Here is a 24,469-nt window from a genome sequence, read left to right on the forward strand (position 1 = left end):
GGGGTACACCATGAATGGGGTGCCAATTCATTGCAGGACACACACACAAACATTCACTCACACACTACAGGCAATTCGGGACACCAATCAGCATAATCTGCATGTCTTTGGATTGTGGGAGAAAACCAGAGCATCCAAAGGAAACCCACCGAGCACAGTAGAACATGCAAACTCCATCCATCGAACTCAGACGCTGAAGGTGCAAGGCAAAAGTGCATAACCACTAAGCCACCATAGTGTCTGGTGCACACACAAAAAAAACTGGGTGTGTATTGGAAAGCTGCGCACTCCCCCCAAACCAATACTTCACGCACGAGCTTCCTCATAGAGCTGATGGATTAATCTGGGGTTTAGGCTAAGAGGCCTAAACTCCTCCCGGTTTGGTTTGCGGAGTAAATAAGGCTCAGTGGATCACTCGGGCCATACGTACTATTAATACGCGCGTGCATGGTGCTGGCATCCCCCGGCCATGTTCCCCTCTCCGGTCTGGATTGGCGGCGAGCCAGCTGTTCCTCGGCGCGCAGCAGCTGGGCGCATGCGCGTCGCGAGGCGGCTGGGCTGCGTTCCTGCGCCGAGAGCTCTGTAGATTTAATAATGAAGTGGAGCGCGAGCGCGCTCGAGCTAACTCCAGAGACATAAACAGCAGAAAAACAAACAAACACAAAAAAAGGGGAGAGAAAGAAAAACGCGTAAGCGTTCGTGCGCAACAAGCTCCTATGCGTTTGCGTTTGTGCGTGTGCGCTTGAGTGGAAGCGTGCGGTTGTTAGAGTGACTTTGCGGTGTGGTGAAGTTATTGTGCAGGAGGATCCGCGCTGACGCTCGAGCGCGTGAATAGTTTTGGGCGAGCATGTGAACGGAGTGGACCGAGACGCAGCGTCTGGACCGTTTCGGAGATCTCCGTCTGACCACAACCACTCCGCAGAGTAAGTGCACCACAGTGTGCTTTTATTTATATTAGTTTATTTTATTCATTTGCTTTTTTTACTTTACATTTTTGTAAGGAACATATAGCATTTTCTCCCATTTTATCTATCTATCTATCTATCTATCTATCTATCTATCCTTTGCCAAACTTCTTACTGGTTGAATACATTCATTAAATTGATAGTTATCAGCTATGAATAAAGCAGTCAGTAGAAATTGCAATGTACACAACAGTAGAGTCTCAGCAGGATATATATATATATATATATATATATATATATATATATCCTTGGTGCAGTTTGTTGAAATGATCCAGATTTGGAGGAAACACTTTATAAAAAACAACCTGTGACAGTTCTGCTTTTCGCCTAAAGAACAAGTCTAATGCTGTTCTAAACTCAACCTGCTTTATTTTGTGTGTGTGTGTGTGTGTATGTGTGTGTGTCCTCACACCACAACTATAGCCAGTAGGCCAGAATATTCACTAGATGCATTAGATCTTCCCTTTACACTTTGGGCACATTCAGGTGCTCTACAGTGCTCACTCTAATTCTAGTGTAGAGTAATGTAATGTAATTACATTTACACTATCTCTGTAATAGATAGATCAGAACAGATCTTGTTTTTTTTTTTTTTTTGTTATTCATAATCAGGACACATAAAAGACTAAAAACGCAAGACGCGTTATTGCTGTGTTGAAATGGTTCGCGTTTCTCTATGCAATAAGTCACAATTTAACCAAATCATTAACTTGAACGTGTTTTTATGAATAGTTAAATTATTAGTATAATAGCAATAAATAATAATGAACACGCCATCATTCATGATTCACACTTAAGAGGGTTTGGGGACAATAATGTTACATATTACAATCATATCACAATTTGTATTAAGTCATATGACATAATTGTTACAATGTATTATTATTATTATTATTATTGCTTGAGACTCCTCTCCCAGTCCCCACTCGTCACGTCTGTTTTCCCCACGTGCCGTGTGTGTTTTTGTATTTGATACGAAGCAAACGGCGGAGAAATATCACCCCGACACCGAACCCGCCCGCGGTGCCCCGGCAGTGGCGCGCGCTGTTGGCCGCGGGCCGCTTTCTCGCGCGCGCTCTCGGTAGCGACTCTGCCTTTAATGACCCGATAACGGAGACGAAGACCCGCGGATTAGATTACACACACACACACGCACACACAGACGCACAGAATGAGGAGGAGGCGGTAGAGGCCACACTTGGTATCATAAACTACTTGACCACACAATTAATCCTAACCTTGAAGATCAGAAAGCATATCTCAGATTAAAATCTACATTTTATTTAAAAATATATGTGTTCTACAGTTAAAGCCTAACCTTAAAGTCTGAAAGTGATTCTGTCATAAGGGCATCATCTTAAATTCTGATCAAACAGCTTTCAGCTCTTCTCAAGGCACCTATTTACAGTTATAAGCATTATTATTATTATTTAATTTAAATGTAAATTTGAACACTGGGTGATATGCAGTGAAATGCTTATACGACTAAAAAAAGTTAAATATTAAATTATTATTACAATGAGATATGCTTTCTTATTATTGCAAAAATGAACTCTAACCTATACAAGATGCCTTGCCTTGATAGATAGATTAACACAAATTCTATATACTTATCTAAACAAATCACATAGATTTCTAAAATGCCAAAATTGCTTCTCGTACAGTAAAACACAAAAATCATCAGATCACATAATGTTAATATATCAAGGCTTGATAAGCAGGAATGCAGAAATTTGGAATTGTGGAGCATTATCTAAAACACACACACTGTTTTTAAAATTAGTTAACACCACAGTGCTGTTGAATTCTCCAATCTGATTCGGCCGAAAGTATTCAGTAGTTCCATGACAGTGCTGTCTGTAATTCCAGCACAGGTTTGTACAGTATGCATTAATGTTTCTGTGGTAACAGCTCATTCACAGGGACTTGTACGGAGGATGCTCCACATAACCTACGATTACACAATTAAATACACCATTGAATTAAAGTTGACAACTGAATATGTGTTGTTTTGCTTTCTGTATGCAGGTGGTGATAAATAATATTTATAATTTATAGTAGGGGTCCCCAGTGTCACTGCTTTGTAATAGTAATATTTGTGTTGGGGAAGTCTTTATGACAGAGCTCGTAGTGTTTTCTGGTTTCTCAATAATATGGCAAGTTAATGGAAGAGAAAGAAGCTGCTGAAGGAGTGACTTTATAGTGGCTATAAGTGAGAATATAAAGTAAATTGTCTCCACAGCATTAAACATAACTTATGACATGTTGATTTAAGTATGATATGTATAAGTATATCTCCATATATACATATAGAGATATACATCAATTTTCTTAAACTGCATGTCCTAAAGTGTTTTATTCTGGTAGTATAAACGAGTATGATCTCACTGTCATCAAGTTACATCATCAGTGCTATATGCAAAACCATATTTTGTATTTTGTATGGCCTGGCACACAACCTTAATAAATATTTAGCCTGCAAGCATGTTGCTTAACTTAACTTAACTTACCACCCAGCTAGCTATTCTAATGTTAACCACAAAAAATTGAATATAGAATTAGTTTAACCTTCTGTTGTTATACACTTTAATTAAATAACTTTTCAGCAGGTGGTTTTTCAAACATTGCCATACAGATTTGGGAAATTATTATTAATGTAATTGTTGCACGGACAGAAAGGATGAAAGATTCTTCAGCAAAAGAACACCTCTGTTCTCCTTTGGCATTGCTTCATATTTAATCTGGGAAATGAACTTAGCACATGCTAACATCGTCTATATATACTGTATATATATAAAAGATATAGCTAACACCAGGTGCTCTCTCTCTCTCACACACACACACACACACACACACTTTCTTTTTCTGTCGCTGTCTGTTTTTCAGCAAACATAACTATATTGTTTGTGTAAAAATGAATCATAACTTAATGAATAAAATAAATAAACAACATATAATTAATGATGTAGCTATCACTTATGCTAGCTCTTATATTGTCAAACCCATTGTAAACCCCAATAGAGACTATTTTATAAATGAAACTGGTAAATGACAGAGATAACTACTATGCTAGCTCTCTTTCTCTATCTTTGTGAAAACAGAAAATGAATCCACTTTGCAACTCTCCCTTATTACAGACATTAAGCTCCTTCTTTTTTTTTTTTTTTAAGGATTTCTCATTTGGTTTAAAACACAGCCCTTGCTATTTTATTTATTACATTAGGCACATAGATTAGCTTGGCATATGCTAAATTTCATTTTGTTCTCACTACTTTAAAAAGAAGTGCTTTGTGGTTAATGATTTAAAGGGAGGAAAAAGCAAAGCCTTTAGTGTATTTGGCTGGTCATCCTGCTGCGGTGGTGAAGCGCGCGGAGAATGGCACACGACTCTGAATGCAGCAGCAATAAAGTGTGCTGCCATCCACTTTTAAACATGACATGCAGGTGCTGTTCAGTTATAATTATCTTCGTCGTATTGATATAAACATATGGGGTGTGTAGGAGAAATGTACGAGGGGCGTTCAAGTCAATCCGAGACTTTTGATTGTGCAGAATAACAGAATGCAGTTATGAGAGTTAAAAACTCCCTTCATTGCTCTATATAATCCCCTGCTACACTAACACACTTATCCTAGTGTTTCACTAGTGCTTGGATACCATCAAAGTAGTACGTTTTCTCAGTATGCAGGAACCATCATCGGACTGCCTGCTTCACGTCAGAAATGCTGGCCTCCCAGGAACTCCTTTAATGGCCCTAATATGTGGAAATTGCTTAGACCGGGGTCAGGAATGTATGGTGGATATGGCAATAACACCCAGCCCAGTTCCTGTAAGTGACGTTCCTGACACGTCTCTTGGACACATTGGTGACAAGTTATCTAACAAATTTTCAAGAATCAGGCATTCTACTTGCTTGAACGTTCAAAGAAAGAACTACAACGCGCTCCGAGCCTCCTTGGCCAGGATCGTTATTCATGGATGTACGGCCTTATTTGAAATGTTCAGTTTTCTTACTGTGGTCTTGTATAAATGTCAAACTTACATCTTTATTCACCAGAAATTTTCGTACAAGTCCTGGTTTCACTTGAACGTCCTTGTATTTATTATAGTTATTTCAAAGCGGTTAGATTTGGAGGACCTAGTTGGTTCGAGTGAATTTAATGCTGAATTAAAAGCTTGTGTGTGTGTGTGTGTGTGTGTGTGTGTGGCAGGACAACAGCCTCTAAGGGCACGGATAACAGTAAAAATCAATGCTGCTCGGCTCCCTCCCCACTGAGCATTAAAGGCTAGAGTTTCAGCACACAGCGGCACTGTGCAAATGAAAAATTAAAATGATGTGCCCTTCACCCTGCCACACATATATATATATACACACACACTTACTGCAGCACCAATCTCACCCACACATACACTAGCTGCTCTTATTAGAAAGATTAAACGATAGACATTAAAGTCATTAAAAGCCACTAGATGTGAGAGAAAGAGCGAGAGAGAGAGAGAGAGAGAAAGGTAAAGTGCTCAGCAGAATTCAGAGAGATGAAATCAATATCAGTTTAACACTGTGAAGTTTTAAATCTTGGGCCCTGTATTAACAAGTGTGTAGATGTGTATAGGGAAATCGATAAAATATTTACTCATGAATTTTATTAATTTCCCTTGTAATTATGTCTGAAGCAGTTAAGACTCTAAAAAGTTAAGGTGTACAGCTGAGCTGATCAAGGTCAATAGTCTTGTAAGAAAAAAAAAATCTACAGTAGCTCTCCTGGTAACCTGGGATTTGAACTCACAGCCTTCTGGTTGCTTGCTTAAAAATCTGTAAATTTAAAAAATATTTCATGAAATAGAAATTAGACGCCATAATTCACTATTATTCTACAGTTTTTGTTTGCTGAGAAGGTGTGATTAATTCTCCATAGCAGAACAGAAGGAAACTTTTACCGTGAACGCAGCATATGATCTAAGTGTAATAATAAATGGGAAATAAAAACATACAATTGTTACAGTATAATGATATTTTAAAGGATTGTGGTGTCTGAGCTTTGTAACTTTTGTCAGTATTTGTTCCCCCAATCGACACGTCTTCCTTTAGAGGCGTTTACGCTGTGTGGTTTCTCGTTAACACGACGAGCTGCATTTTTCTGTCTTGAAAAGGCACGTTGGTGTGGGAACCAGTCATAACATTCCATAACATTATATCATTAATAAATTGCTTAATTAATAAAGCATTTAATTTGCTGTGCTACGATTTAGAGAGATGAAACACTTCGGCGAATACTTCTGAGCAACTGACATTTTGGACGCAATATGGCTAGTTCACAATAACAATGAGCGTACATGTTCCTGTTTATCCGAGGAGCTGTCAGAAGATAGCTTCATAAAAACTACCGATTTGCCCTGTCCTGCAATGATTTTACGATAGTAACGGTTTGCTAGCACTGGAACGGTATGTACAGTACGTAGCATGATGCAATCAGCAAAACATCCTAATGCTTTCATACTAAATATAAGCACTCGTGAAACGTCCATCTGTTTTATAATAAAGGTTTAGTATTGGACACAACTGAGAGAAAGAGACACAGGAACAATTGAGTGTGATTTTGATTGATTAATTGATTGATTGATTGATTGATTGATTGATTGATTGATTGATTGATTGACTGATTGATTGATGTACTGTTGAATGTTATGATGGTAAGGCATGACCACAGATAAAGCCCATCTGTGTAAGAATTCATTCATTCATTCATTTTTAGTAGCCACTTCAGCCCATCACAAATGAAACCCACATGGGCATGCACAGAACATGTTACACTCCACATCGGCTAGAGCCTGAGCCCAGGATCAAACTCCCAAGCTGTGAGACACAGTGGTACAGAAAGAATGAGTTATTTAAAAACTTGAAAAAATTTTTACATCAAGTTTTGTACTGGTTAAATAATATTTCTTCTTCTATTTCATCATCATCTTCATAATAATAATAATAATAATAATAATAATAATATATGTACAGTAGTATCTATGGATATTTATCAACTGCCCCATAAAATGCCCTTACACTCCAATATACAGTATAAATGCGTTTGGAATAAATCCGTTTTCTGGTCGTTTTTTAAAGCAGTAAGAAATACACTTTAATATGTTTGTCTACTAATAGTGAATTACTTTATAGTGGAATCGTTTAATTTCTTGAAATGTAAATTAGGGTGAAAGCTATATGGATTGCCCGATCTATCATACTGAATTGATTGATTGATTGATTGATTGATTGATTGATTGATTGATTGATTGATTGATTGATTGATTGATTTGCTGATCAAAAGCTTGAACCAGTGAGAAACAGGTGCAGATGATGACAGATGACGATTAGTGCACTGGTTTTGCTGAATGCTGAGTGGTTGGAACAACAAAGTTGCACATTGCAGCCTGTCCCAGTAAAACATGTGTTCTCATTTCTTTAATTTAATCCACTACAATTAACAAGATCATTTAATATGAGAGGTGGCTGAAGACTTTTGCACAGTCCAGTACATTGCTTTAACAAACAATACACCGATAAGGTAGAATATTATAATACACACTGTAATATACACTGCTTTAATACACTACACAGTACACTATATTGTAAACTGCATTGTACTATATGCTGATTTAGTACAATATACACACTATTTTATAAAGTATTACATATTATTATTATAACACACAAGATGACAGCGTATAGTAGTCTATAATAAACACTATAGTTCTAAAATACTGTAAAGCAGCGTTTCATAATTCCTGCTTTTACTGTATATGCACTGCTTTAGCCCACTGTACGCAATGAAGTATTTCATATTATGTATAATACACACTGTAACATATGCTGGTTTAACACTATATGCACACTATAAAGACGTTTGTGTGTGTGTATGTGTGTGTGTATGTGTGTTGCCAGGTCGCTGGATCAAAGCTTAACACAGTGGGAGTAATCAACTGATGGAGAATACACAGGAGCTGACCGAGCAGGCGGTAGGAGAACCACATATACACAGACAGACACACACACATAAGCACACACACATACGCATAACACAGGGGGCGGTTAGCTTGCATTGCGGTCTATGTTATGAAACCAGTTTTCATTAATCTTTCGATATAATTGCTGTCATATGGGAGCCGCGTCTGTTTTTCTTAAAAAGCTTTTCAGGATAAGTGAAACATGGCAGTTTTCCGCTGTTGTGGTCTGATTGTCAGGATCCCTCAAGGCGTGTAGAGTTGATTTTTACTGCTGCATGTGGCACAAAGAGTACAGTCAGCGTTCAGTGTGTTTCAGCTGATGTCTTCCACCTGTTCGATTTCTTTCTTTTTTGGAGTTTATAGATCGCCTCACATGTGATCTGAGTCAGTGCTTCATTTGGTTTGTATTAGTTTGTATTTGTACTGTTGGCATGTCATTCTTTAGTGAAAGTAGGAAGAAGAATCTATTTTATTATACTCTATTCTATTCTATTCTATCTGTTTAGATTATTCAGGGATACAAGCATCTTAACACAACGTTTAAAGGTTAACCCGCAGCGCGATGGTAGAATTATGATCATAAACTTATTAAGCTTTTGGGAAACCAAACCCAGGATTGCCGTGTGAACTCTGCCAGGATTATTTCCAAAAACATATCTTCTCATTCACAAAGTATTACTTTGGATGTTTTTGCCATTGTGTAGTAACATCAGAATGCACACTGCAGTACTTCATTATGCTGTACACATTTGTAATCCCAGAATGCCTTGCTGAAGTTTAGGGTCTAAAAAAATAAGTACAGCAATCCCATAATGCACTGCAGTGTTTGTAAGAAATAGGGAGTAGGGAATAATTTAGGACACAGATCATGTATTTTTTTTAAGAAATAAAACAATAACTGATGGATTAATAAATTAAACATATTGTAATTTTAGATTACAGGCAGATATTGTTTGGAATTGAACAAGATACATTTAAGCGGAACATAATTAAATCACACATAACTGGACTGAATTGAACTGAATTAAACTCAAATAAACTATGCTGACACTGAAACTGTACTAAATCGAAATTTATTGAACTGGACTGCTTTAAATTAAATGAACTGATCTGAATTAAGCTGAACTAGATTAAATAAATGATACTAAAGTAGATAAAATGTAACGGAAATGAATTCAACTGAACTGAAATGAACTGGTTTAAACTTATTTACATTGGACTAAAGAAATAATATTAGATAAACTAGATTAAATGTAACTGAACCGAATTAAAGGGAACTGAAATAAACAAACTAAACAGGACTCAATTTAACAAGACTTAATTGAATTGACCTGAATTAATCTAAATTAGACTAAATTACTTTAACTGAAATAGATTGAATGTAACTAAACTTAACTGCATTAGAATGAATAAACTGAATTGCATTAAAGGGAACTGAATTAATCTAACTAAACTCATTTATATTGAACTACAGTTAATGTCATTAATATAAACCGAAATTAATTGAATTGAACTAAACTGAACTGATTAAACTGAATTGGAATAAATTAAAATGAACTAAATGGAGGAGAATTCAACCTATGTGAAATGAGTTGAAGTAATTTAAGCAATATAACTTAACTCCAAAACTCAACTGAATTGAATTTAATTGTGTATTAAATAAAAATAAAAAATTCAACAGTCATTGTCTCAAAGCAACTTTACAGAATTAAAGAAAATCATGAAAATGTGTAAGAAAATATGTATAAATCAAAGTGATCTGGTTGTCCCTAACGAGAAAGCCGCGGGCGACTGAACTACGGAAAACTACAGAATTGAATCGAATGAAACTAGCTGTATTAAATTTAGCTGAATTGAATAACAGTAATGAACAGAGGGAGAGAGAGAGAGAGATGTGTGTATGAGGTGTATCCAGGCCACCCAGGACTGAGTGCTACTGGAGGGTTTTAATACTGAGCAGATGAGGACTGAGTGGCTGGGCACAGTAGCCATATGGCCAGCACGTCTTGAAACAGTGGCCCCACATGTGCACACACACACACACACACACACACACACACAGACACAAAGACTGACAAAAAGACACACCCCATCTTTCTCTCTCTCTTTTTCTGAAAGTGTTCTATAATCTGAACTTGTTCTGTGTGTGTGTGTGTGTGTGTGTGTGTGTGTGTGTGTGTGTGTGTGTGTGTGAGGCAGATCTGCAGTGTGGTGTAACAGGTGGAAATGTTGCTTGCTGTTTGACTTATGTACATGTTTCGCTATTAATAGTTGTGATGTTGTGCAGTCGGGCTCTCTGACAACATCAGCCTTGTGTGCGTTTGTTTGTTTGTTTGCTCGGCTGATTGTGGGTCTGCGTGACTCAGGTCTGTCCTGCACATCCTGCACATCCTGTAGAATCAGGCCGAATCCGCAGCACCGACGCGGACAGGGTTCGGGTTTTTTAGCTGAGCGGGTCGATATTTGTGGAGATTATAACAAGCAGCATGAGACATGAGAACCACATGGGAATTAAGGAATTATAACACACACACACACACAGAGTGTTGGGGAGGAATAGGAGGGTCAGAAGCAGCGGGTTGTGAGTTCAAATCTTGTGAGGGTCAGAGACGTACAGTTGGGATGAAAGACACCCATGAAGCACAACAGAATCTTGTTGTTACATTGTGACCGCATGTGTCTCGTTATATTTTGCTTGATTGATTACCGTCAGGACATATTTTCTCTTCCTTCAACCTGCCTATAAACTGTCATCATGCACGCATCAGGAGGTTAAAAATAACATTAAGCAAGGAACAAAACACCTGGGCGTGTCCAGAACATCCTGAAGTGTTCATCTCTCTTACACCACTGCAATTTAATCGAATTTAACAATTACAGTTCATAATTTATTAACCAATTCCATACTGTACTTTTTATAGTTATATTCAGTGTTGTGGAAAGTCTACAAAACAAGGAAATTTCTGTTAGGGCATCCTTCACCAGCCTCTCTTTAACCTCCCACCTGACAAAAACCCTACAGCTTGTCACGTCACTAAGAAATTGCGTAATATTGGTTATAAAGCTCTGACACTGGAGACTCCTTGTAAAAAAAAAAAAAGTGAAATAAAAGTCTGCCTTTTGATTTTCCTTTATGATTTTCCTTTGTTAAAGTTTTTATTACCATATATTACTATTTCCAAAAAAACAGCTTCCTTAAAAAATGAGCTACAGAGAACAACAGAGCTGAGCAACAAGGTGGGGGAGGGGGTGTCGTCTTATATGAGGTCACAATAGGAGAAAATCTAATTCTTTTGACTATGTAAAGCTGCTTTGCGGCAATGAAAATTGCTAAAAGCGCTATACAAATAAAATTGAATTGAATTGAATTGAAATAATTGACTTGCTCAAGCCCAGGCAAATACAAAAAAAATTTAAGTACAAAAAGCTGTTGTGTTTTTTTTTTTTTTGTAATGGTGTTGCATTCGAATTATTCATGCAACCCCAGTCAAAAATGCATTTAAATACTGTACTACGCCTAACCTAGTAGCCTCACCTACCTTAAACGTGCTCAGTACAATCACAATCACTTATACTTGTGCAAAATGATCAAACACAATGCCTAGTTTATTCGCAGGCAGTTGCAGCATTATGGATGTGACATTTGGACTCATATCAGTAAACAAAACGCTTTAGAGCATGGACGAGCTGTTTTTATTACATCAGTGAACTATTTTGCATGAACAACTAAATGTAACCTCTTCAGCTGAAAACTAACTTGTGAAATTCATATAATTATTTGCATTTTGAAAATATACAGCATTTTATCAATCAGTGTTCTGGATTAGGCATTAAACAGACGAGCTATTATTAGAGAAGGAGCATGTTTTCTACAAACCCTGTGAATTTTAAAGACGACTACAGAAATAAATTTACACTCGTATGATCACAAAAAGTATAGATTTGAAAAATCACTTGTCTGACCCTCTATATAACTATACTATATAAAGGATACGCTAGAATAATTTCTATGTTAATGTAATTATGAAGAAAAAAAGGTAGAAAATGATTAAATTCAGTTATTTTGCCATTTTTATGGTCCTTTTTTTCTCTTTTGCCTTGTCATCTATATGTTTCTTTGTACTTTTTCATGCTCAGCATTGGACAGTAAAAGTTTCGGCAATATAAGGAGACATTATTATTTAATGTATCAGTATGGTTTGGTAAGAACCCTATGTATTATGCCTACCATTTTTGCATGGTAATGTTAACCCTTACAATTTTGACTATGTGATGTCATTTGTACACTGTAGATTATCGGTTGTTTGATGATTATAATGGTTTCTACTGAATGCCTATTACTTTTGCACCATCGAAAAGTCAAACAAAATCAACCATTTTAAGCCCTGAACACTCTCATTTATTATTAATGGTCGATTATGTAGAGCATCCATTGTACAAAGCCCTGCCTAAGAAACAATAATGTATTAGAACAAAAGCATTCACTGTATTATAAACCAGATGACACAGTGCTAGAGCTGGTGTTATAGACATTATAGAAATTAGTTGGATAAATACTGTATGCTTATTGCTCCTCTGAGATTTTTTTCCTCCTAAGAAATACAGACAGGCAAAAAGACCAAGGGCAAGATCAAGAGGCAGAAGGAGGGACGTGGAGTGGCATGTGGTGCGCCCCAGGGGGATGTGTACAGGACAGAGAGGAGAAAAGGGGAAAAGGGGGGAAAACCACACTTTTAGCTTTGCAGCCTTGAGTCTGAGAGACTGAGGGGGGACTCATATTACACCTCTCTCTCTCTCTCTCTCTCTCTCTCTCTTTCTTTTTTTTTAAACACGTACACACTAACTCAGAGGCACATCATTCACACAATTTCCAAGAAAAAAACAACAACGAGACAGAAAGAGAAAGAGGCGGACAGAAGCACTGAACACATCTGTACTGAGGATCATGTTTATGTTCCGACTGCAAGAGAACGAGATCTCTCACTTCTAATATACATGTCAATCAAATATTTTATACATCAATTTATATCACTCGTCTTTGACTGATCAGAACCGCAACATTATTTATAATGTTTACAATAAATATAGTGTCAGTAATATCAGTTTAGGTTTCAGTTACATCGTCTGATACTTTGTTTTTCAGTTATGAAAAGGTACAAAGCAAAAAGCTTATAAAAGCATTAAGGAGAAAATTAACGAGAAACCAAAAGAGAAAGAAAAAAAACAGGAAAAAAAAGGGACAAAATGCTTCTTAAGAACAATGGATGGATACTGAACAACTGATTTAAATGTATAAATGAACAAATTTATCCTTCCCAAAATTCATTCCAAAGAGATTCGTCCCTCTTTGTTCAGCAACTCTCAAGTTTGACTTAGTGTGAAATTATATTTGATGTATAATGTTTTTCAATAAATTTAATCAGCTTGTGCTCTTTTTTCCCTTATGGACACATTTGACATTTCTAAATTTTTTTAATAGCATAAATCCATCTACAGACCTCTAACGATTTAGTCAACAGCTAGCTATACAGTAATTGATAAAATAAGTAAACAAAAATCAAAATCAAAAAGTTAAACAAGGAGAACGATAAAGAGAAACAGCATATAATTATTTTCAATATTCAGTCAAATCCTTTTTGGAAACATGGATATTTTTATTAATTTACACAGTTTAACGAAATAAAATGATATAAACTTTGGCTACCGGGATTTTGCAAATAAATAATAAATCAAAATTTAATTAGTCTTAGAATTGAATTAGCATTTACATAATGATAAAAAAAAATACTTATACTTAATACTGGTATACAGCAGGTAAAAAAAAAAAAAAAACACTCGCTAAAAAAATGAAGGATGTTTTCACACCTAGAATCTGTCCTGGATTCTGTGTGACGGTCTGGTTCTTGTTGTTTTACTGGAAAAAATCATCTTAGCAAGTAAAATATTATTACATCTAACCAAACCTGTCTTCAGTGTCTTATAGATAAGATTAAGTAATTAGATAAATTAAGATTATAACTGTCACATTTTAGATTATCACGTCTTTATTTTGACTCATGAGTATCATTCTCTGTGCTCATACTGTTGCAAACAGTGCTGTCTAAATAAATATTATTTGATATAAAAGGATTTTAAAATAAGAACTACCGTAACTACCCCAGTCATGTAAGCACTTTCAAGTAATTTAGCAGCAATTCTTCATTAAACTATTGCAGTCCAGTCGCAGCCATAAATAGATCCAGGGTTCATATGGATGAGAAGTGATAAGTGGACCAGGGTTTAGCTTAATGTAAATAATAATAATGATATTAATAATAATAATAATAATTAAAGAAATTATTATATAAGAAACACAGACGTTGGGATTGTTTTATTTAATTTCATTCAAATTATTCTTACAGATTTTTATTAATTGTTTAAAGTGTATAAATTATGAAAATTATATACAATTCCTACATATTAATATTACTAATATATTAATAGTCAATTTGTAACTTACATTTTTATTATTTGAACTTCATGTTGAATAGAATTAATGTGTAATTTAAAAAAGGGTGTATTCAACATTTTCATTTTTCATTTAAAAACATTTGACAAAAATGTCTTTGCTGAAGTAAAATAATGTAAATAATGTGAATAATGTGGTTTGGAGGTGATTTATTACATTTAATACATAAAAAATTGACATTACATTTAAATGCTTTAAATTGACGTATTTTAGCGTGGACATCGTAAATGAACGCGTCTAGAGGTTCGGTACTAAAATATAGATGATTTAATTTTCACGCACAATGTTGTCCATGCTACAAGCTTGTAGCCAATCAGCTAAGACGTTTGCTTCTTAAATTCTGAAGTGTTTATGCAAAACGTAAATTCAATAAAAAATAAAAAAAATATATAAATGATTCAGGATAAATGTCATGTGTGCCCTTAAAACAATCGTCTGCACATAATGTACCTACTTATAATCACTTGGTTAAATATGTGTGTGTGTGTGTGTGTCCAATTTTTGGGTGACGTCCTGAAGGACACTTCGGGTCCAGACTGAGCACATTATTTAACAAGCACGTCGACATCTGGGAAGCAATTCATCATTTAATTAAATGCGGCTGAAACCCGGCCCCTCGTTAATGAGATTAATTTAAATAATTAATGAGCCGCTGACACAAGCACGAGGCCTCATGAATAATTCAGCAGCATTTTTTTGTCGACTCCAATCGGAGGGGAAAAAGCCACTTTAATGCTAGAGTGCTTTTTTATATAAAGTTTCAGTTTATAATCTAACACACACACACACACACACACACTCACAGAAAGAAAGAGAAAACACACGTGAACTAAAACGCAAATGCATCTACACACACACACTCACACTCTTAGAAATGTTGTGTAGGTGTGTCTGGTGTAGTTCGCTGGTGTCCAGTTTCTTTCTGCACCCCCCCCCCCCCCCCACCTCCCCCCATGTTGGATTGTGCCATTCTGAGCGCACACATCAGGTTGGCATGGAAACGGAGCAGTCTAAGACAAGCATGTAGGGAGGTCATAGTGAGAAGAGTTTGAAAAAGTTTGTATCAGATGATTTGGTGAATAAGCGCCTAAGCACGATGAAATTTAGGTTTTAATGCATATGAGATTTTTTTAATAGGTCATTGCATGTTTTTTGCTTTTTATAACTATGTGTTAAATTATTATTATTATTATTATAGGGGGAAAAGTTGGAATTTCTATTGGGATCTTTAGCAGGGATGTGACGCTTAAAAGAAATAGTATATATGATTTGCATATAAGAAGGTGAATAATGTATCATTCTTTCATTCTCACCCTCGGGTACTTCAGGCAATCTCGTGCATCGTTATATCACCTGGAGAAGGTTCGGGTGTTGATGTATTTTCTCCTGTGTGTGGGTGTGTCTCCTTTTTCCCTTTCTTCTTCTGTAAGAAGTCTCTCTGACCTGCAGAAAGGAGCATTTCTGTGAGGAGATGTGTGGCATAGTCTTACACCTCCCTGGGGCTATTTGAAATGTGTGTGTGTGTGTGTGTGTGCGTGCTCACTGCTTGGGGAAGGGGGTGGCTTCAACAATGCTTTACATGAAAGCATGAAAAGATAGGGTATGAAGTTACAGTGGTAAGAAGCATAATGCTTCAAACTAGAATAAGTGTGTGTGAGTGTGTGTGTGTGAGGTGTCTAACAATAAGGCTGGAGTTTCTGTATGTCACACATAAACGTGTGTGAAGCAGCTTCAGTAAAGAAAAAAAAATCATCAAACAGAAACATGGAGATTTTCTGAAGCCATGTTTGGTGTGTTCCTGAGTGCCCCAGCTAGAGGAAATTAATAATGGTGCGCTGTTTCGTTTTTTTTTTTTTTTTCCTTTGGTAGGAATTCAGGGACGTTTGAACTTTCCAGCGATTTTAGTTTTCAAAAAACCTTTTTTGATTCCTGCTCCACAGGTGGTACTTTTCTGAGGAACTATTCATGTGGACAGGAGCGCTTTTAGATAGAGGTGCATAACGCAGTTACATCTGGGCCTCCGAGCCAACTGGAACTGGAAGCCCGTCAGAATGAACGCAGTCACACAGCTTCAGTGTCTCCACAAGGTCTCCGGTTTGATCCTGATCTCAGGTTACTGTATGTGTGTGCGGAATTTCATACCGTTTCCTCCCCGGTGTCTGTGCGGGTTTCCTCTGGGTTCTCTGGTTTCCTCCTTGAAACAGACCAGCGTATGGAATGTCTCTCCTAAACTCACCATGAGCGATGAATGAGCGTGTAAATGTGTGATGGCGTAGCATCCTGTTGTGTGCGATGGCCTATACACCGAGGCCACTCATTTAATCATACACACGGCGGTTAAACTTTCAGCATTTTTTGGGGGACAGAACTGGAGATTTTGGAGAAACCACACAGACATCCAGAGAACATGTGGAATTCTACAGACAGTAACCTGAGCTCGGGATCGAACCACCATGGAGCCGGCGCTACCCCTGCACCTCCACCTCATTCTGGAGTAATCCTCCGATTGGAAAAGAAAAAAATAATCTCAAGATTAATGTACAATCTACATAATTACGTTCGAGCCAAACTGGGACTTTTGATTGTACAGAACACAGATATGAAAGTAAAACTTCCTTTTAGTAAAACTAAAAACTGCGCTTATCACACTGTTTCACTAGTGCTTGGACAACATCAAGATAAAAAGTTTTCTCAGAACCATGATCATGCGCCACGAGCTTAATGTCTGAGACGCTGGCCTCCCAGGAACTCCTTTAGCAGCACAAATATGTGGAAATGGCTGAAATGACTTCAGGACCGCACAGGGAAGTGTACAGTATGAGTTCCTGTAATATGAAAGTGGTGTTGGTGAATGAATGGTGTTCAGTTCCCAAAGACGGATGTGTCTCTTTCACAAGTTGGTGATGAGTTATCTGTTGATTTTCAAGCATCAGGCCTTCCACTTCCACTCTATTTTCCTGCGGGTAAGAGTCTCGTCACCGTACTGTTCTTGAATTCTAATGTTAATGTCGATCGGTTTTAACGCCTTTATTCACACGTTCAGATTTGACTTGAATGCCTCTCCAAATGTTACTTCCCTACAAAGGTTTTCAGACTGACAGTATTCTTATCCTGTGGCCTAGAGACCTAATATCAGGATGTATTTATTGATAGAGTCATTAATCTGGATAAGAGTATCTGCCAAATCTCATGCTTTTCTATTCTTTTCCAATATTTATGTTGTTCCCTCGTTTCATTAATGGCGTTACTGCGTGTCTTTATAGAGAATTAAATCAGGGGTTATTAATTTTTAAGGGTCTATAAAGACCAATGAGCCATGCTTGTGATTTTTGGCATTATAAATAAATAAATACGACTTGCTTTTGGAGTAGAACATGGAGATTTCTTATTGGCAAGACAAGGTGGTTTGTTTTCTTTTTTTTCCCCAGGAACTATTTGAGATGCCGGATTGCATATAATCTGTTACTTCCCATAGCTGATGACAGAACAGTCACCTATTCATTCCTCCTGCCTCTACACAAACGCGCACACACACAAGCAGACTGTGCATGTCCGGCTCCCGTCTGCACCTGCATTTACAAACACCTCAAGCTCAAAGCATCAGGCTTTCAATGGCTTCGGTTAGAGATAAACACACACACACACACACACACACACACACACACACACACACACACACACATTCCTTTTCACAGTATTTGTATTAAAGTAAAATAATAGCTGTAGCGAGTGAAAGCATGCACGCGTGCGTTTTCGTGTGTGTGTGTGTGTGTGTGTGTGTGTGTGTGTGTGTGTGCGTGAGAGACATTGCACAGTGACCACTCAATTTTCCAAACATGCAGAACCCCTCCCAAAACCACACGTTACATCTGACACACATGTGTATTCATGTATGTGTGTGTGTGTGTGTGTGTGTGTGTGAGTGTGTTTTCAATTATGGTCCCATATGACTGCAGGCTCTGTAGTTTGCAAGGGGTAAGTGGTCTAAATTGAATCTGAGACGTTTATAGACATTTTAAGTTTCTCCACGCTTTGATCAAACCTTTTTGTCTTCATGGGCATTGATCATCAGGAAAGCCGAGGAATTCCGTAATATAAAGTCAAAAATGAAGAAAAATAAGAAGTGGCAGAGTGTTCTTAGAGAATGAAATATGTGAGGCTTGGTGAATTACACTGGTGCCGGATTTGGTAAGAAGACCTACTAGAAAGAAATATCTATTTATCTATCTATCTCTATATAGAACATTCAGTGAGCGGAACGCCTGATCCTTGAAAATCGTTGGATATCAAGGTGTTTGTAGAAACTACAGTATAGACGCATCATTCACCAACACCACTTGCACATTACAGGAACTCAGCTGGGAGTTATTGCCACATCCCCCGTACAGTCCTGACCTCACTACCAAGTCATTTCCACACGTTTTGTCCATTAAAGGAGTTCCTGGGGGGCCAGTGTTTGAGATGTGGAGCAAGAAATCCGATCACGGCTCCGGCGTACGGGAAAAAACTTTCTACCTTCATGGTATCCTAATAAAACACTAGTTTCCACTAGTTTCAGTTAGTTTTCATTAATGACTAGCTATCCATCCATCCATTTAGGAACCTCTGTAGTCCAACAGGGGACATTGGTGACCACTGTATTTATTCCTACCAAAACCGTGGTAGGACCTCAGGTCAACATTCACACACTATGGGCAAATTGGGAACGCAATTATCCTAAGCTGGGTGTCTTTGGACTGTGGGAGGAAACCGACTCTGGAGTGGGATTCGAACCCAGACCCTGGAGGTGCTAAGCAATGGTGCTAACCTCTAAGCCACTGTACTTCCAAAAGTTTTTTTTATTATTATTATTTACTATAATAAGTTATAATTTATACATAGTGCACATGAAGTGCAAACGTTTGTTTAGTTTAAAGTCTTTTGAGTCGGATCGAGCTCAAACGTTGAGGTGCTTTAAGACATTTATTTGAATAGACTTCATCAAACTATGTAATGATTTAAAGGGAAAATAGGAAGATTATTTAAAAAGAATTTTGGACTAATAGTTAAGGAGGTGCCAGATTAAGCCAATCTTTTTTTTTTTTTTAACCCTGATGATTTATTAAAATGCCCACGAGTCCCTTCACTGTCCTTTGTAATGGAAATGATATCTATTGGAGAAAGGTTGGGAATGTTGTGTCTAGAGCTTGGGGAAGTATCTGTACAACCACTAAAAAGAGACATACGCAACTTCATACAAGCACTCCAAACTAGAATGTAGTTTTCGGAACTGGTTTTCTCACCCATGTGCTGAAATCATGACATAATAACATGTGGTTTATAATTTATTTGCGTAAATAAACTATATATATATTTTTAACCACCTAATGTACCATTAAAGCTATTGACATCTAATGTAAAGTCGTATTTAAGGCAGGAAATGTTCAAACATTTGGGTCAAACTGTGAAGTGGTTCGCTAAGAGAAAATCAGGAAAACTGCTTTAGGAGAAAATATCAGCCTTTTACAGAACTGCATATGAGATTTAAAAAAATATATGAGGATACAGTCATTAACAGTAAATGGAAGAAACATTCACACACAGACGTGGATAAAAGATGCTGCTGAGGCAAGTGGAAGAAAATTCTGCTTTTATACAGTAGCACATTCAGAAATATCAGGTGGATTGTTTTACATTCTTAAACAAAATTATAGGAAGAAAATAAATACAGTATATACTGTTTTTTTGTTGGTTTTTTTTACTCAGCTATAAAACATTCAGGCATTACGGGTAGAAGGAGTGCTAGAATTTAATGAAATTTATTTTCCAATTTAGAAATGTGCCTAGGATGATTTAGGCATTATTATAAAGTCTTTAGAAAGAAAAAAAAATCTGATGTCGGTATAAATGAGAAACAGTTAGACATTTTCCAATACAGTATCCATTGCAATTTTTTTTTATATAGTGAGGACTGAGACACATTGTTCGATTTTTTCTTTTTCATTAAAATTGAAATAGAAAAAGGAGTTCTTAGAAAGTTCTAAACAAAGAGAGTAAAGGTTTGATATCTTGAATATTTAATATTCAATTCTGCACAATTTCTAAATCCTGATGCAAAGGCCTGCTTTGTAAAATAATAATACTGTGATTTCCCTCGTGTCTAATCTCTTCTACTGAACATGATTTCATTTGACTCACTGATGGATTTGTGTTTACAAACTTGTAGAGTCTGTACTGCCTCGAGTGCAAAGTGCAAAATACTGAGACACTCAAAACATTATATACATACAGTACTGTCCGAAAGTATTGAACCCCCCTTATTCGTTCATATCAACTTAAATTAAATGGAAAAAAACAGGAACTATGGCTTGTTTATGTAACAATCTCAGCAGCAACCTCACTTCCCCTCTCATCTGTTCCAACCACTCAGCATTCAGCATCACCAGTATAATAATCACCGGCCCGACCTGAATCATCTGCACCTGTTTCTCACTGGTTCATGCCTTAAGCTCGATGTTTTTTATGCTTAAATGATTCTTAGGTCACTGTGTGGTTTAACAAACAAAAAACATTAATCTGAAACTGCTCTAGTACAGGGACTGGACTGAAAATCTTGCCAAAAAATGAGAGCCAAGAAAGTCGTTCAGGAAGCCTAGAGAATTATTCCTCAAGACGACATTAAAAATACAAGAGATTCTGGCTCTTAAGAAGCAAAATATGAAGAACACTGGACTGTATGTCCAAAAAATCGTCTTGTTAACTTTAAATGAAAGTTGTAATTTAATAATATACACTGCCTAGTCAAAAATCACACACGCTAATATTTTATTGGACTCCTTTTGCTTTGATTATGGCACGCATTCGCCGTGGCAGTGTTTTGATAAAGTTAGGCAATGTCACAACATTTATTTCTGTCCAGAGTTGAATTGAATTCTCTCCAAGATCTTGTTGAAGTATTGATGATGGAAGAGTTGAACCGCTGCGTAAAGCCTCCTCCAGCACATCCCAAAGATTCTCAGTGGGGTTACGATCTGGACTCTGGTTACGATGCTGGCCAGTCCATGTGTCTCATGCTCACTGAACCACTCTTTTACAATCTGAGCCTGATGAATCCTGACATCATCATCTTGGAATTTTTGGGCCATCAGAAAAGAAAAAAAAAATCTATTGATGGGAAACCCTGGTCGTTCAATATATTCAGCTTATGCCCCAATTGTTTGGGCCCATACTGTAACGTTGCTGAGCCTAAAACCGGACCAACAGAACCAACCCCAGTTCATTCACCTCTATACCTACCCTGATGCACTCATCGCTCTGGAAGAGGGTAAATCTGTACTAATCAGACCACATGACTTTTTCCACATTACATTTTATTTTTCTTTTAGCAAATTGAAGGGTTTTGTCTGTTTAGCCTCAATGAAAAGTGGTTTTCTTAAGGCTGCACAGCTGTTTAGTCCCAATCCCTTGAGTTCTCTTCGCATCCTGCATGTGGAAACACTTACTATCTCACTATGTTTAACTCTTTTAAACATAGGCTTGAGTTCCACTGTTGTTGTTTTTTTTTTCAATTTGATTTCACCACTCTTTCACAACTCTTAAATGATCTCCAATCACATATTAATCACTGCAGCAATTATCCAATGGAAGGCTTAGTTAAATCCAGGTGGTGACTGTTTTGGGGGCTGGGCAGCGTAATTTGGAATGGAACTTTTTGCCAGTGACTTAATCATTTTAGACTACTTTTTAAAAAAATATATTATATGATGATTTATACAGAAATTGTGAAATATCATGCTGTAAAATGGTACATATGTTGTTTTGAGAGACGACTAATGCTGTTCCATGATTAAACAAATGCAATTTAAACAAATAACCCACTGGATTTCAGCAACTTTGTGCATGAGAAGAAAAAAACGAGGAGAATAATAATCCTTTCTGTTCTTTTGCAGGTGAAGAAACCTCTCCCTGATCCTCCTGCTTCAGACCTTTCTGACAACAGGTACAGTAACAACTACTGTACAACTCCTTCTCAATACACACACAAACACACACTACTGTGTAACAAACACATGTCCATTTAGAGGACCTTAATGCCTGGTTGTGACGTTTCACAGTGATAGTAAGTGTTTTATGAGAATGAACAGAAGAGCGGACACAGAGAGGAGAGACACACAAAACGCATGTATACACAGAGAGAGAGAGAAATGGATGGATGGATGGATGGATGGATGTTAAAGTCATTGCATATGTGAGTGGGTGTATTGTAAGTGTGTTCATTCAAGGACTATTCAATACCTGGATCTTAGACTGTGTGTGTGTAAGTGTGTGTGTGTGTGTCTGTGTGTGTGTGTGTACTGAATTTCGTACAGATGTTTCTGCAATAAACATTAAAACGCAGCATGTCCATTTGAGTGATGTAGCTTGATTAGAGAAGCAGTCATGAGAAAGGGAACGAGAAAAGGAGAGAAAGAGAAAACAAGAGAGAGAGAAAGAGAGAGAGGTATTCCATATCCTGGTATGATGGGATGAATAGTGTCAGTTTTGTGAGAAGAACGGTTGAGGTTTTGTCTTACGTGTTTTTTCTTCATGTCATTTGACTGATAATTTATCAAAATCTACTAAATGAATTCATAGCACTTGGCGCTATGTGCATGGTGGATTATGATACTCTTAAAAAAAAGATTCATCAAGGGTTCTTTGAATACACTTGGAACATTTCTGTAATGGAATCTATTCCAAGGAAAAAACATATTGAACCATATAGAACCGTATAGAATGTTGCTTTCTGATAAATATTATTATAAAGTTATAGATCTTTGTAGGCGGCGGTTATCACTGGGGCCTCACAAATCCAGGCTCAAGGGTTTGACTCCTGCCTCGGGGCTGTGTGCATGGAGTTTGCGTTTTCTCCTGGTGATTGGTGGGTTTCCTCAGAATATTTCGGTTTCCTCCCACAGTCGAAATTCATGCAAATTAGGCTAATTGGTGTTAATTGCCAGTAGTGTGTGAGTGTGTTTTTGGGCACCCTATCCAGGGTGTACCCAACCTGATGGAAGGCCCTTTATGGTAGGTTTTAGGAGCCCCATGACCCTTAACGATGAAAGCATCAATAGAGGGACAAATCATTCCATTTTATAATGATGTTCTTATTTTGTATTATAAATCCAGAACACACATTTGCTCTATATTGCTGTGTCTCCTATAACCACAATCACAAAAATTAACCATATTATATTGCCAAAAAGAAGGTTTTAGTCCTTATTTCTAAATAATTAACGATGATACAATGAATAAATGATATTTATGCTTGTTTAAACTTACTTTTATGTGCATGTGTAGTTTAATTTGCTTAACTTCTCTATATCACCCTCACTCTGTGCTTGCCAGGGTTGCCAGATCACACAGCCATAATCCCGCCTAGGCAGTGCTGAAAACCAACACATTATGATTATGCCTTTTTCCATAATTAAGCAGGCCGACTCTGTTTAATCTTCTATCTTCTTTCATATTGAATTATTAGAAATAAGTCCAGTTAAGGGGTCTAGAGCCTATCCCAGGAAGCTCAGGGCACAAGACAGGAGATGCCCTTGTTTTGATACATACTGTACAGTACACACCCAGTTGCATACTACGGCAACTAAGAAACACTAAAACAGCCTGAAAAGCTTGTCTTTGCAATGTGGGAGAATCCAGAGTCCCTTTAAACCACCCACAAAGCACGGAGAGATTTAAACCTTGAACGCTGGAGGTGCGAGGGAGCAGTAGTAACTGCTGAGCCGCAGTGGCCTCCTACAATATGTCTTTTCAGGCTTTACATTTGCCAAAAACAGTAATCAGGCCAAAAGCTTTTAGTTAAAGAAAATAAACAGCACACATTTAGAAAATGGAAGAAAAAAGTTTTTTTTTTTTTTTACTTTGAACATGTGAAGCCTTGACCTGGTGTTGTTACTTTAGGGATAGAATTATATTCATTCAGCCGAACACTTGGCACCTTTCAGCGAAATCACTTTTAGATTTTGTG

The 24,469-nt window shown here is 37.1% G+C and overlaps 1 protein-coding gene across 4 annotated transcripts in view; it reads left to right on the top strand.

Annotated features, from left to right (window-relative positions):
* Window positions 1-613: 613 nt before the first annotated feature.
* Window positions 614-24,469, top strand: part of eya4 (EYA transcriptional coactivator and phosphatase 4) — a 55,266-nt gene continuing 31,410 nt past the window's right edge. For all 4 annotated transcript variants that reach the window (XM_053483378.1, XM_053483377.1, XM_053483379.1 and 1 more), the window contains exons 1-3: window positions 614-923; window positions 7,900-7,973; window positions 22,398-22,447. In XM_053483378.1, the coding sequence (XP_053339353.1) occupies window positions 7,941-7,973; window positions 22,398-22,447 (83 nt within the window). In that variant the 5' untranslated portion in view covers window positions 614-923; window positions 7,900-7,940. The remainder of the gene's footprint in view (window positions 924-7,899; window positions 7,974-22,397; window positions 22,448-24,469) is intronic.

The sequence above is a fragment of the Clarias gariepinus genome, chromosome 22 (genome assembly GCF_024256425.1).
Source record: "Clarias gariepinus isolate MV-2021 ecotype Netherlands chromosome 22, CGAR_prim_01v2, whole genome shotgun sequence".
NCBI lineage: Eukaryota > Metazoa > Chordata > Actinopteri > Siluriformes > Clariidae > Clarias > Clarias gariepinus.